General features: G+C 32.5%; 1 protein-coding gene across 1 annotated transcript in view; it reads right to left on the bottom strand.

The window, feature by feature from the left end:
- Window positions 1-14,391, bottom strand: part of LOC140048694 (aprataxin-like) — a 35,098-nt gene that overhangs the window by 6,196 nt on the left and 14,511 nt on the right. Inside the window, exon 3 of the mRNA XM_072093463.1 lies at window positions 4,678-4,796. Coding sequence (XP_071949564.1) covers window positions 4,678-4,796 — 119 coding nt within the window. The remainder of the gene's footprint in view (window positions 1-4,677; window positions 4,797-14,391) is intronic.

Raw genomic sequence — 14,391 nt, 5'->3', positions numbered from 1 at the left:
CTTTCACCATTCTTTCTCTCATGCAGCTCCAACATCATTTTGGAATTCTCTTACAGACTAAAATGATGTACAGTCGATGTCACGTTTAAGAGCCTTCTTAAAATTCATAAATTTGCCCAGTGGAAAACCGGCTTTAGATATCAATTCCATTAGGTAGGGCTAATTCTAAATGACATGTGATGTGTAATTAACCAATCAAATTCCAGGAATACAATCAGGTGTTTTTTAATATATATTTATAAATTGTATTTCGCACTGCGGCATTAGCCAGCTATATTCCCAGAGGAATACTCATTCAGAAGCTATATCAAGTGGAAGCTATAGTTCTAGAGGCTGACAGTTTTGGAATTTTGTAAACTTGGAAGGGTCATGCTCAAATTACAAATTACATTACAAAGCATGTCTGGAGAAAAGAGTTTATGAAAACATTTGCTGATAATACAGTATTATTGAGATGCATGTAGACGGTAATCTGTAAAATCAACCTTGGTGGTATTATTTGCTTTGAGTGATTTGAATTAAATAAATTTAAAGTAGGATACTTTTTTCTATTTTTATGTGGTTAAGTGAACTACTATCTACTCACAGTACACTACATAGTCTAGTTTAAGATTATATTTTTGTTCTGTACAGTCAGACTATATATTTACGTTACACAAAATGTTTACTACTGATTTTTAAACAAAAATAATCATTTCTAAAGAACAATAATTTAAGATGTATTGTCCCCCAAAAAAATGAAAAATAAAGATTAATACAATCAGACTTTAAGTAGGTAATTTTGAAGTTTTAATAAAGAAAAGAAAATAATTATTTCAATTATAAAAAGAGAAGAGAAACCATACATTTTAACCAAAAACCATTGTCTGACAGACAATTTACGTATTTTTTGCTTTAAAATACATTTTTTTCAGGTAAATAATTCTTTTTTTTCGATCCAGTTTTTGGTTTAAAGTGAATATAGATAGATTAGATAGATATATTAAAAAACAAATTTGAAAAAAAAAAAATATTTGTTAGGGGGTCAATAAATCTTTAAAACTGTTATATCAAAGCGAGCGGCGTTTTTTGTTAGAAATATTTCTTTTTCAAATTTTCTTTTTAGACTATATATTGCTAGTATATTTGTAGAAATCCTTGTTTTGAAAAATCTAATTTTATGTATACCTTTAATTTTCACACTCGCACTATTTTTCTTTGTATTGAGTAGAGTTTTATTAGTAAGTTTTAATGTCTTTTTATGAATGTTTTTTAATCTATGGAACATAAGATAAACAGATGCAATTTCTATACCTGATATTTGTTTTTATCCTGTATAAAAATGTTTTAAAATAAATAAATATACGATCGATACGATATACAAACATGATCTTCTCACAAAACTATCTAAACCTGTTTCAAAGAATATCATTTTTTATTTATAGTTCTACATTAAGTCACCCAGTTTCTTCAAAGTTTATCAACATAGATCAGTTGGATGGTTTAAGTTTTATCTATCCATAATGAAAAGTGATTTGCAATAGATTATTATTTCTGTACTACAGTATTTTCAAGATCAACAGGTACTCATCTGCAAATAGTTCAAATATTATTTAATCTGTGTCAGAATTTAATAATGCACACACTTTACTGACATGTTGATTACATTATGATTATCTTTTCTACTATCTACTATAACTGTCAACCTTGAGAAATTTTCAAGCGCAAGATCTAATTTGAAGATATTGTTTTGGTGGTGGGGTGACAGATTTAACTATCATATCTGTCTATTGCTAAACAGAAATTATTTGTCTGAAAATTGTTTGTTGCATGCATCATCAAATGAATAGAACAAACTGTGTTGTTTTTAAAATAAGTAATATGCTTTTTATTTATATTAACTATAACTACTATTGTACAATTTTTTTGTAAACAAATGCCTGTTTTATTTACCTCCGCCAAGTAGGTATATGTAATCGATCACGTGTGTCTGTTTGTTTTATCGGTTTGTTTGCAGGATTATTCAAAAAGTTATCACAAGATCATTACCAAAATGAAAATACAGATAGATATGTGGTGAAGGACCACTCCATTCAATTTTGGAGGCAATCCGGACTACGGCCCCAATTCTGGACTACTTTTTAGTATTATTTTTTTTAGACCTCAGAAAGATAGGATAGAATTTTCAAAAGCCGGCGAGCAGTCTTAAAGTAACAAGTAAACTGAAATTGCATTTTTCCAAGAACTACTTGTCTAAAAAGGCAAGAGTTATAATGTGTGATTTGTAATTTTAAAACAGGTATTTTGATACAAGTAGTTTTAAAAAACCTATTTCTTTTTAAATTCACCCGTTTGTTGTTGGCGTTCCTGTTCTATTGTTGGTCAACTGAAACTATTGTTAGTTGAGAGGCTTTGTTACATAAACCTTTTTACACCAAACTCTCATACACATGCATGTAGTGAAATTAGCCTAAATCACACACAGCATTAAGATACACAAAATATATATATTGTATATACTGTATATTTCCAGAGAAATCCTATGTATGAGAATTTTACAGTAGGCGGATGTATGCACTCTCGGAGTGGCTTTCTAGTTTGGAAATTGATTTCAAATTTGTTATGACAATTAAAAGTGAAATCTTTTGTATATAAATTTTTAATTTATTTATGGCCCTGTACCCACATTACTAAATGTTGTTGGAATTATTTTCTTAAAATTTTCCATTTACAATTTAAATCAATATAGTTATAGTTATACATTAAAAATCATTGTAGTACAAAAACATTAGATGAAAGAAAAATCAATAATTGGCAGTACATAAAGAAGAAAGCAATTAACAATAAAATTGGAGCATTGCTTTCAATTTTACAATTAACGTGAAATCTATTGTGGTTACTGGATAATAAATTTTCATTTAAAGGAAAAAAAAAATGTATAGAAATAATGAAAAATATACAGTAGGAATAAGAAAGAATTCAAGAAAATCCAAGAATGTCTATCCAACATCTTTTCCAGTGTGTACAAGTGTGCTTTTCTAGAATTATATTATAATATAAAACACATGCAAATGAGCAACAAAACATATGAAGCCTAAAATAAATAGGCCTACAGCAATATTCCGATAGGAAAGGAGAAAGGTGGTGCGTATTAACAGAGCCTGCTAAGTCCAAGGCTTGGTAAAATGTAAATATTTTGGATGAAAAAATAGTATAGCCTAATAGGCGAAAATGTCTTCATTTGTAGGTGATGCATTTTCACATTTGTGGGTGATGCGTTTTCACATTTGTGGGTGATGCGTTTTCACATTTGTGGGTGATGCATTTTCACATTTGTGGGTGATGCGTTTTCACATTTGTGGGTGATGCCTTTTCACATTTGTGGGTGATGCGTTTTCACATTTGTGGGTGATGCGTTTTCACCGGGGTTTTCACATTTGTGGATGATGCGTTTTCACATTTGTGGGTGATGCGTTTTCACATTTGTGGGTGATGCGTTTTCACATTTGTGGGTGATGCGTTTTCACATTTGTGGGTGATGCGTTTTCACATTTGTGGGTGATGCGTTTTCACATTTGTGGTTGTTTTCACATTTGTGGGTGATGCATTTTTACATTTGTGGGTGATGCGTTTTCACATTTGTGGGTGATGCGTTTTTACATTTGTGGGTGATGCGTTTTCACATTTGTGGGTGATGCGTTTTCACATTTGTGGGTGATGCGTTTTCAAATTTGTGGGTGATGCGTTTTCACATTTGTGGTTGTTTTCACATTTGTGGGTGATGCGTTTTTACATTTGTGGGTGATGCGTTTTCACATTTGTGGGTGATGCGTTTTTACATTTGTGGGTGATGCGTTTTCACATTTGTGGGTGATGCGTTTTTACTTTTGTGGTTGTTTTTACATTTGTGGGTGATGCGTTTGTACATTTGTGGTTGTTTTCACATTTGTGGGTGATGCGTTTTCACATTTGTGGTTGTTTTCACATTTGTGGGTGATGCGTTTGTACATTTGTGGTTGTTTTCACATTTGTGGGTGATGCGTTTGTACATTTGTGGTTGTTTTCACATTTGTGGGTGATGCGTTTTCACATTTGTGGGTGATGCGTTTTCACATTTGTGGTTGTTTTCACATTTGTGGGTGATGCGTTTTTACATTTGTGGTTGTTTTCACATTTGTGGGTGCAACAGGCCTCCTTCCAATTCCTGAGAAGGCTGAACTATCCATTTACGTTTCTAATCTATTTTAATTTACAACAGTTTTAGAAAAATCTAATCATAAATCAAATCATAATTTTTTGTTGCCGAGACAATGGCCTATAATAAGAGTGGTCTAATATAGTAATAATAATTACATCTGAACAAATGATCAACAAGTTGTACTTGTTATGTCAACAACTGTACAGTATATGAACCAAAAACTGTCCCCATCTGAGTTGTAGCATCAATCTAGGTACGGTACTCTAGAGTTTGTTTAATAAAAAATTATAATAATGACACAGATAGATACAGATAATAACACACAGCATTAAAAGAAATAAAAAATAAATATTTTTGGAAGAAATTTTATGTAGGGAAATTTTAGGAAGAAGTACTGTAAGCACTCTTGGAGTGCACTCATTCATCGCAATATGATAGATCATTCTTGATTAAAATGCAGATTTAATAAAAGAGTTAGATAGAAGTGCAAAGTTGCTTACTTTTTTATGATTTTTTCTCCACATTTGTGAATGTGTTTCAGTAATTCAATGTTGCTTGTGTTTAGTCTCTTCAAATTGGTTATGTTTTCTTTAGGAAGCACAAGGTAATGAAACTTTGCCTTAAAAAATAAAATTAGATATTTTATAGCAATAAAAAAACAAAAACAGTGCATTAAGGTAAAATGACCAAGCAGTGTATGACCATGACCCAGTTATCCCTAAATTCTATTAAATATCAGTCAGTCAGTGTCAACAGCACAAACTTTGAAGAGGTAATTTTGATCATAGATAATAATTAAATCCTGTTCAAAAAATATTATTTACTATAAAAATATTAAACATAAATAAGAACATGTTAAAGCAGTAGTCTTCACACTGCTGCTCTAGCCCGCTACGTCACACGAGATGACTCATTTATTAGATGAAATCAAGCAGCAGTTATAGTACTACACTTTGACATTTTTGCTAAAATGGAAACTCGACTATAATTTATAGGTACCAGCTGCATTTCTGGTATTTATGAGTCCCATGACAATACTGTATTTCGCTGTCAGATAATCATTGAATTATTATCAAAACAGTCCATGAAAGTTTTTGTTTGTAATATGATACTTCACACTTGAAGTATCTAAGGGTATGTTCAGACCTACGGAGTTATGCTTTCGTATCACAGCCAAGGTCATATTTTAATGAGCGTCGTAAGAGCAAAGTGTTCAGATTCATTGCAACGAAGTTGCGTTACAAACGGATATGATGTCACTCGCTGGCGATTAACCAAACTCTAACGCACGTATAGACCTACCTTCGTTGTTATTAAAAGTAGTAGTGGTTGGGGTAGGAGTTACAGGCCTAGACCGAACACTTGGGCTCGGCATTATCGATGGGTTGTCAGGCATAGCAACCAGCCGATCGTTTTGGGGTTTGGGTTTATATTTGGTCTAGGCCTAAAATATCATTTATGGCAGAAAAATGTTCAAATCCTGTACTTGCACCGGCTCCAGACTTATTTACTCGGTCTTTCGCCGCTTTATACGACGACCCCTCCAATTTCGTTTGGATATAATTTAAATCCTTCTTTATTATGAGGATGGCCCATCTGCTAACGTGTCCGCCATCTCGTTGAACACAGACATCTTGTTGCCGGTGCTTTTACGCCAGTTTTTCACTTCCAACCGATCTCTAAACTCAGGGCTTCCCCACAATGAAATAAGGTATTTTACTTTGGTTTCTCGCCAATGCGCACGCTTCGATGACATTTTAAATTAATTAATATAATAATATTAATAATAATAATACTGTATACCTAGTGTAACAACCAACAAAAGGTATGATTTTTTTGCACGTTCACCGATCACAACAAATGGATCAGCTTGGCTATACGATGAGGAGCACATGTCACGATGTGATGTGGCGAATATTGTAATTTGATTGGCTAGATATCTAACCTAGGTCATATTCATCGATGCGTGACTTTCGTATTGTAAGCGACGTCCACTAAACTCATAACTTGAGCTTTCGTAGCGTACGAAATATCAGTGTCGTACGAGGTGGCTTCCACTAATCTTTTCTTGGTTCAGACCTATGGACTTGTATGCCGCGTACAATACGAAAGCATAACTCCGTAGGTCTGAACAGGCCCTTAGGCGTGATGAAGTGACCCCCAGACTTGACCTTAGCAATAAAATAAACTAAATTGAGTCTGTTTCATATCAAAGTTATTCACTTCTGTACCAAAATTCACATTATAAAAAGAGAAAAGAAACGTTTAATTATAACTCAAAAAACCAAAGTATTTTTTGCTTTTAATTACATTTTTTCAGGTAAAATAACTATTTTGTGACAATAAAATGACACATTCAAAAACAAATTTGAAATAAAAAATATTTTTCAGAGGGACAATATATCTTTTAAAACTGTTACGTCAATAAGCGAGCAGCGTTTTTTGTAAGAAATATTTCTTGTTATGATTATTAATAATTATGTGGCAAAGATATTTAATTTCCAGTTAAACATTTTACATTTTTTTATAAGAGGATTCTATAAGAATATATTCTCAGTTGATTCACTTAACACTCTGCAATGCAAGTGTAAAAAGAAATAATTAATAGTCTAAATAACCATAAATTACATATTTATTTAAATTCAATACAATAAGCGTTATTGACAAGGGCGTGTCGAGTTTAACATGGGCAAAGCAAAAAGTGTTATCACTAAACTCGGATTCAATACAAATACAATTAAATATAAACATAATAATAAAAACATAAACATTTAAAAAGAGATACACAAAATGCATTTATTAGATCATTCAACCAGTCATCAACAAAATGTTTATAAAGATATACATTTTTTTAAACATTCATAACTTTAACACATGTATTATTATTATTGATAAATAAAATTGAAAGTAGATTGGTTTATGAAGCCTAGCAGTACATAAAGCTCCTGCCTGGGAGTTGTACTACATTGAGCAGATGTATAAATGCCAGCCTGGCTTAAAAGCCTTTACATCTGGGGTTTGCAAAGTAGCCCAGCTGACTTTCTTATATTCAAGAAATTCTCTAGTGCATTTGACATCTGAAAAGTTATTATCTTGCCATTAGATGGACTATGTAATTGCAATATAACCTAAAGTGTATACAAAAGTTGATCAGCTGTATCATGGTACTTAGATCAAGGCATGAGTGTACTTGCACATAACCTTAAAGGTTGCATTCCAATAGTGTTAGCTACTGGTTAGTATAGTTGATTTGAAAATTCTGCAACTACAGTAGGTTTGTTACTTGCTTACAGAATAATATTCAATTTAGCAGTAGAGTAGTATGCACATCTTAATTATTTTTTATCAAAATATAGGCTTAAATTAATTTATGATATGTATAAAAAAAATTATTTTAATATAATAATTTTTAAATGACATTTAAATTCATTTAGTAAAAATAAAAGTAAAACATTACACAAGGTAATATAATAAATGAAATAATATTCTTTATTAAAAGTGTTCAAATAAAAAACAAGATGAAGAAATCATTTACAGGTATGCTTTAAAAACAGTATTACTACGTTATGCAATAAATGGACTGACTCATCTGTGTACAGATAGATAGGTAAGTTATTATTATTTAAACAACGTCTTTTATCAATACAAAGATCATATTCCTTTACTCTGCCCTTTGAACAGTTAGAACAGTATTCATGGTTTGATGCCTTACATTCATAATTTACCTCCGCCAAGGAGGTATATGTAATTTGAAGATGTCACCCTACCACCTTAGGCAATATAGTGACTATACTCTAAACCAAATGATGTTAAGCTTGATGTTATCCTGTACAATTTGTTATACAAGTGATACAGTTACACAGTCTTTGTAGCCTACATCAACATATTTTAATATAAAATAATATAAAATATTTTTATATTGAAATAAGCCTACAGGGCTGATGTAGGGCATAAAATGCTAAAACATCAAATAAAAGTTAGTTAGTGTTACTGTTAGTTTCATGATCTATTTTCTCCTATATTTAAGTAAATTTAATTAAATTATGTTGAGTTCTGAAAAGTACATTAGTGTTATGAAAATTATTTTGTATGCGATAGCCTTTTCTCAGAAATGTATATATTAATACATTTCCAGTGGTTTTCAAATAAAAACAGCTAATTTCATTGACTTGAAAGTTTTGATTTACTGTGAAAACACATCAATTACAAAAAGTTGGATCCATTTTAAAGATATTTCAACAAATTATTTTAGAACCATATCAATTTATTTGTTCATTATTTTCATTTTTTGAGTGACACGCCTAATCAGCGCAACCATGCTATTTATATTGTTGTCGGTTTATGTTTGTATTTGCCGAAATAAAAAAAAATAAAAAATTAGAAAATTCCAATAGAATATTTTAATGTTGATAGATAAAAACAATTTATATTTTGAACCTCATTTTTTAAGACTAAATGCTGTACACGTATGTATTGGTAGTCACATGATTAGTAATACAGATACATTAAATTGTATTGCCAAAGAGGGCAGCAAACATGAAAATAGGTTTATCAAACAAAATTAGATTTATCAAAAGCGTTCGATTCAATGGATCATCACATTTTATTACAGAAGATGAGACATTACGGTATTAGAGGTGTCGTTTTAGATTGGTTTAAGAGTTACTTATCAACTAGAAAACAGTTTGTGAACGTAGAAGGTAAAAAATCAGAAACCAAATACATTCTTGGACCCTTATCTTCCCGATTTTTATAAATGATATGCCATTTGCCTGTAGAAACACAAACGTTATTATGTATGCAGTTGACACTAATGTGTTCCTGCAACACAATGATATTACAAGAGCATTCAATATTTTAAACTATGAAACTGGTTTATTGCAAATACTGTAGATTAACGGTGAATACCAAAAAAAACGAATTATATTGTATTTACTAGTAGAAATGTAAAAATTGACACGTCAAATCTAACTTTGCTAATTAATACTGATATTATAGAACGAGTAAATCAAACAAAGTTTCTTGGTGTTCATCTAGATGAGAAATTATCATTTGCATATCATGTAAAGAAAGAAAGAAAGTTTCAACAGCTATAGGCACCATGAATAAAATAAAATACGAAATCCTATTTAAAATATACAACTCTCTCATATACCTAACCTAAGCCATAACACTATGGGGATCTACTATACTAATCAAACTATTTTAAATCGTCTTTATATTTTACAAAAGAAAGCACTAATAATTGTTTGCAACGTTCCTTTTCATCATCTTTCTCTACCACTCTTTGCCCGCACACAAACATTAAAATTATCTGAGCTGTACCAAAAAAGTGTTGCGATACTCATGTTTAAGTTTCATCATAAGAAGTTGCCTAATACTTTTGATTCTTTCTTTGCTACAAACAATTCCAAACATAATCATGAGACAAGTGCTAAAGACAATTTAAGCACTGCTTTCAAAAGGACCCTATTGGGCCAACAAAGTGTCACATACAGAGGCACTAATGTGTGGAACTCACTACCCAATGACATTAAAATGTCAACCAGTATTGGTATGTTCAAACATAAAATTCATGATTGTTTGTCACCAGTTATCATTAATTTTAAGCTACTGGTAAATTGATTTTCTCTTGACATTTGATTTGTTATTATCACTGCATTATTTCTATTGTTAGTATTTTTATCGTTACAATTAATATGGTACATTATACTGTTTTTATTTATTTATTTATTTAATTATTTATCTATTTCAAATTTTTTTTGTTTTAAGGGGCTTTGCGTCTAAAGCATTAGCTTACAACTTAACCCTGTTCACAACTTCAATTAATTTTGCATGTACTTTGTATTATCTGAGATTGTGAATAAAGTTATATATATATATAATATAAAAACAATTATCCTAGGTAAAAATGGCAGTGGTATTTTATATTAGAGAATAAAAGAACAGTATTTTTTTCCAAACCTACATGCATATTCCCCAACTAAAAATGCAAATAATAATAATAATAATAATAATATTTATTCGGTCATCAATGTAAAAATAACCAGGAATCAGAATAGGCTAAAGCCCAAACAGATTCTGCACTCACTCCATACAATACAAACAGTTAAGATAAAACCATATACAAGAAAAATACAAATAAACTATACATAACATGAAATATAGTGTTTTGTTAAAGCAGCCTTAAATATTGAAATTGTTTGTGAATCTTTTATGTCATTTGGTATTTGCTCCCATAGTCTAGGAAAGGAAACAAATACAGAATTATGAAAAGTATTGCCTTTCGAATTCCAACGTAAAAGCCTACCCGGACATCTTTCACTAGATTTAATATACTCATTGAAAGAATTGGGGCAGTAACCTTTCAACACCTTAAATCCCAATGAAAGTCTAACGCCCGTATTCTTAAACCGGACTTTAGTCGTAGTTCGAAGTTCGACTTGAAAAAGTCGTAGTTCGAGCTATTACTTCAAATTCGATTCAAAAACGAAGTAGTCGAAGTTTGCAGTTCGACTTAATGAAGTCGAGCTTTTAGTCGAGTTGCACACGTCTAGGTAACAAAGGCTATTCATTGGCCAATGACAAGAGAGTATTTGAGGAGCAGACGAAATTTTTCGCATTGATATCACTTTCCATTTTCTTACAACACTTTTTACGCATCAGGACTATATACATGAAAAGTAATTTTAATCATTAATTATTAGAACAAGATCAGTATCAATTTAACAGTGAAGTACTTTTGATTAACAACAAACAAAATATTCAAAATATCAGGAACCATGGCGGTACGGTAACTTTTATATTTTCTAGGCCACCAACAAAGTATGATCGCGACGAACCACGCACTTCATCGCGTGACAAGAAAGCGCTAGGCCCTAAACATTCCATCGCGTGGTGAATTTCCGCATCTGCCATTGTCGCTATGGCGTGACGTAGTTCAAGTCGGACTTGCGCAAAGAAAATAATGTAATTTGTATACGGTTGTAAATAAAGATTATTTTCATTATTATAACTTATACCAATGTATACTTAATTAAGCTAATATAAAAATAGATATTTCATTTTTCAATATCTGGCCAATATAACAACTCAATGACTGTTACGGTTTTCATAAACATCGTTTAAAAACTATTTAGTCGACCATTTAGCCTGCCCCCTCCAGGACTAAAAAAATCGATCAAAATTCGTCTCGATTTAGTCGAGGTTGGCGTGAACTAGTCGGCGATTTATGAATTAAAATGACGTCATTTTTAAAGTTTTAGCTCGAACTACGACTAAAGTCCGGTTTAAGAATACGGGCGTATGTAATTTAAGCAAGTCATGAATAGATAATAATTCAAGCACTTTCAACCTATGAAAATAAGATGTGTCCCAGGAACCTTCCTTTCTAAACATTATTATCCTTGTTGCTTTCCTTTGTATACTTTCTATTCTATTAATATGTGATTTCACAAATGGTGCCCACATTGAACAACAGTAGGTAACCACTGGAAGTAATAGAGCTTTGTATAAGTTCAACATAGCTAACCAAGACATATTTTTACTACATTTTGAAATGAAACCAAGCAATTTGCTTGCTTTACAACATATATAATTAACTTGTGTATGACACGACAACAAACTATTTACATATACACCTACAAATTTAAATTCTGTAACTTTAGGAATATTGTCTGATTCTATGGTATAATCCCAGTTAACGATCTCTTTACATCTTGTAACATGCATTACTGCGCATTTGACAGGATTTAAGGGAAGTTTATTTACATTTGCCCATTTAGCAATTAAATCTAAATCCTTTTGAAGCAATTTACAATCATTATTGTTATAAATAGGACGTGATAATGTGTGATCATCAGCAAATTGAAAAAGTGAAGAAGAAATATTATTTACAATATCACTTACGTAAATCAAAAATAAAAGAGGGCCCAAAACTGACTCTTGTGGTACCCCTGAAGTAACATTTACCCACTCTGACTTTTCTCCTCTGTAAATAACCCTTTTGCGTCTATTTGAAAGAAAATCTGTAATCCATGCATTAGTGTTTCCACCAATGCCACAGTTATTAAGTTTCTTAATTAATCTTTTATGAGACACCTTATCAAATGCAGACGAAAAATCAAGAAAAATAATATCAATATTTTTACAGCCTTTAAGTACTGTACAACTAATTGTAGGGGAGAGCGGGGTAAGTTAAAGACACCTTCCCTACAATTTGTGACGTTAAACCAGGTCATTCCTTAAATGTACGTTTTATGGTAAATTATGATAAAAAGTGAGAAACAATGCACTACCTAAGTAGCTCGCGGCGACTGACCTCTTGTGGACGGTATTTAGGCCTAGCCTAGCTAGGCTTAGTTTTGTAGGCCTAGCTGGTAAAAATTGGTAACGTACGAACATCGTACGCTAGCTATATACCTAGCCTGACGTTGTATAGTTGCTGCATTAATTGTCTTTCTATTTTTGCCAGACTCTGTTGATACAAATTGGGGAAAACCCGGTATTTTCGCTGAAAAGTTAGGAGGTTTCCATTTGTTTTGGCCTCACGATTGATCGAAAAGTGGGTGAATTACAGAAGAAAAACAGAAATATCAATCCGTGCGCAATGCATTTTGGGATTTATAGCGGGCCGCTATAATTATTAGAATCGACTTATTTTTCACATTTTTAACCATTTAAAGACGAAAAAAGTTATCGCAATAGGACCATATAGTAGAAATATAGTTTGTGATCTTAAAATAGATCTAAAAAACGTAGGGAAGGTGTCTTTAAGGTTGTGTTTATGAACATTTAAAGTATCTGGATATGCCAGAGGTCTCTCCTGACAAGGCTAAGGGCCTGTTCAGACCTACGGAGTTATGCTTTCGTATTGTACGCGGCGTACAAGTCCATAAGTCTGAACCAGGAAAAGATTAGTGGAAGCCACCTCGTACGACACTGATATTTCGTACGCTACGAAAGCTCAAGGTATGAGTTTAGTGGACGTCGCTTACAATACGAAAGTCACGCATCGATGAATATGACCTAGGTTAGATATCTAGCCAATCAAATTACAATATTCGCCACATCACATCGTGACATGTGCTCCTCATCGTATAGCCAAGCTGATCCATTTGTTGTGATGGGTGAACGTGCGAAAAAATCATACCTTTTGTTTGTTGTTACACTAGGTATACAGTATTATTATTATTAATATTATTATATTAATTAATTTAAAATGTCATCGAAGCGTGCGCATTGGCGAGAAACCGAAGTAAAATACCTTATTTCATTGTGGGGAAGCCCTGAGTTTAGAGATCGGTTGGAAGTGAAAAACTGGCGTAAAAGCACCGGCAACAAGATGTCTGTGTTCAACGAGATGGCAGACACGTTAGCAGATGGGCCATCCTCATAATATTAATAAAGAAGGATTTAAATTATATCCAAACGAAATTGAAGGGGTCGTCGTATAAAGCGGCGAAAGACCGAGTAAATAAGTCTGGAGCCGGTGCAAGTACGGGATTTGAACATTTTTCTGCCATAAATGATATTTTAGGCCTAGACCAAATATAAACCCAAACCCCAAAACGATCGGCTGGTTGGTATGCCTGACAACCCATCGATAATTCCGAGCCCAAGTGTTCGGTCTAGGCCTGTAACTCCTACCCCAACCACTACTACTTTTAATAACAACGAAGGTAGGTCTATACGTGCGTTAGAGTTTGGTTAATCGCCAGCGAGTGACATCATATCCGTTTGTAACGCAACTTCGTTGCAATGAATCTGAACACTTTGCTCTTACGACACTCATTAAAATATGACCTTGGCTGTGATACGAAAGCATAACTCCGTAGGTCTGAACATACCCTAAATCAAAATTCTCCCTACCGTTTACAGACTTCTAGTTATCCGGCTACTCATGGCCTTATTTTCAGCCTGATTTGCATGATTATCTCATAAAATACATTGTTTAATCCAGCAAGGTCGCCTTCAACTCCCCTGAGGACAAGCCAACCCTCCAAATTTGCTGGGCTGAGGTTGGTCTGGATAACCCAGGTGGTAGTACTAAAAGCCATTAAGGGTCGTTAAGGCATGATTAATGACCCCAAAAGATGACAAGTTATCCGGATACTTGCTGTTCATAAACAGGCCCTATGTGTTATCCAGTACTGTACTTAGGTTCATTAATAGATATAAAACATATAAATGGAAAATTATAAAAATTAAACAGA

Source organism: Antedon mediterranea, chromosome 5 (genome assembly GCF_964355755.1).
Source record: "Antedon mediterranea chromosome 5, ecAntMedi1.1, whole genome shotgun sequence".
NCBI classification, from domain to species: Eukaryota; Metazoa; Echinodermata; class Crinoidea; order Comatulida; family Antedonidae; genus Antedon; species Antedon mediterranea.
This window is presented reverse-complemented; position numbering and strand designations above follow the sequence as displayed.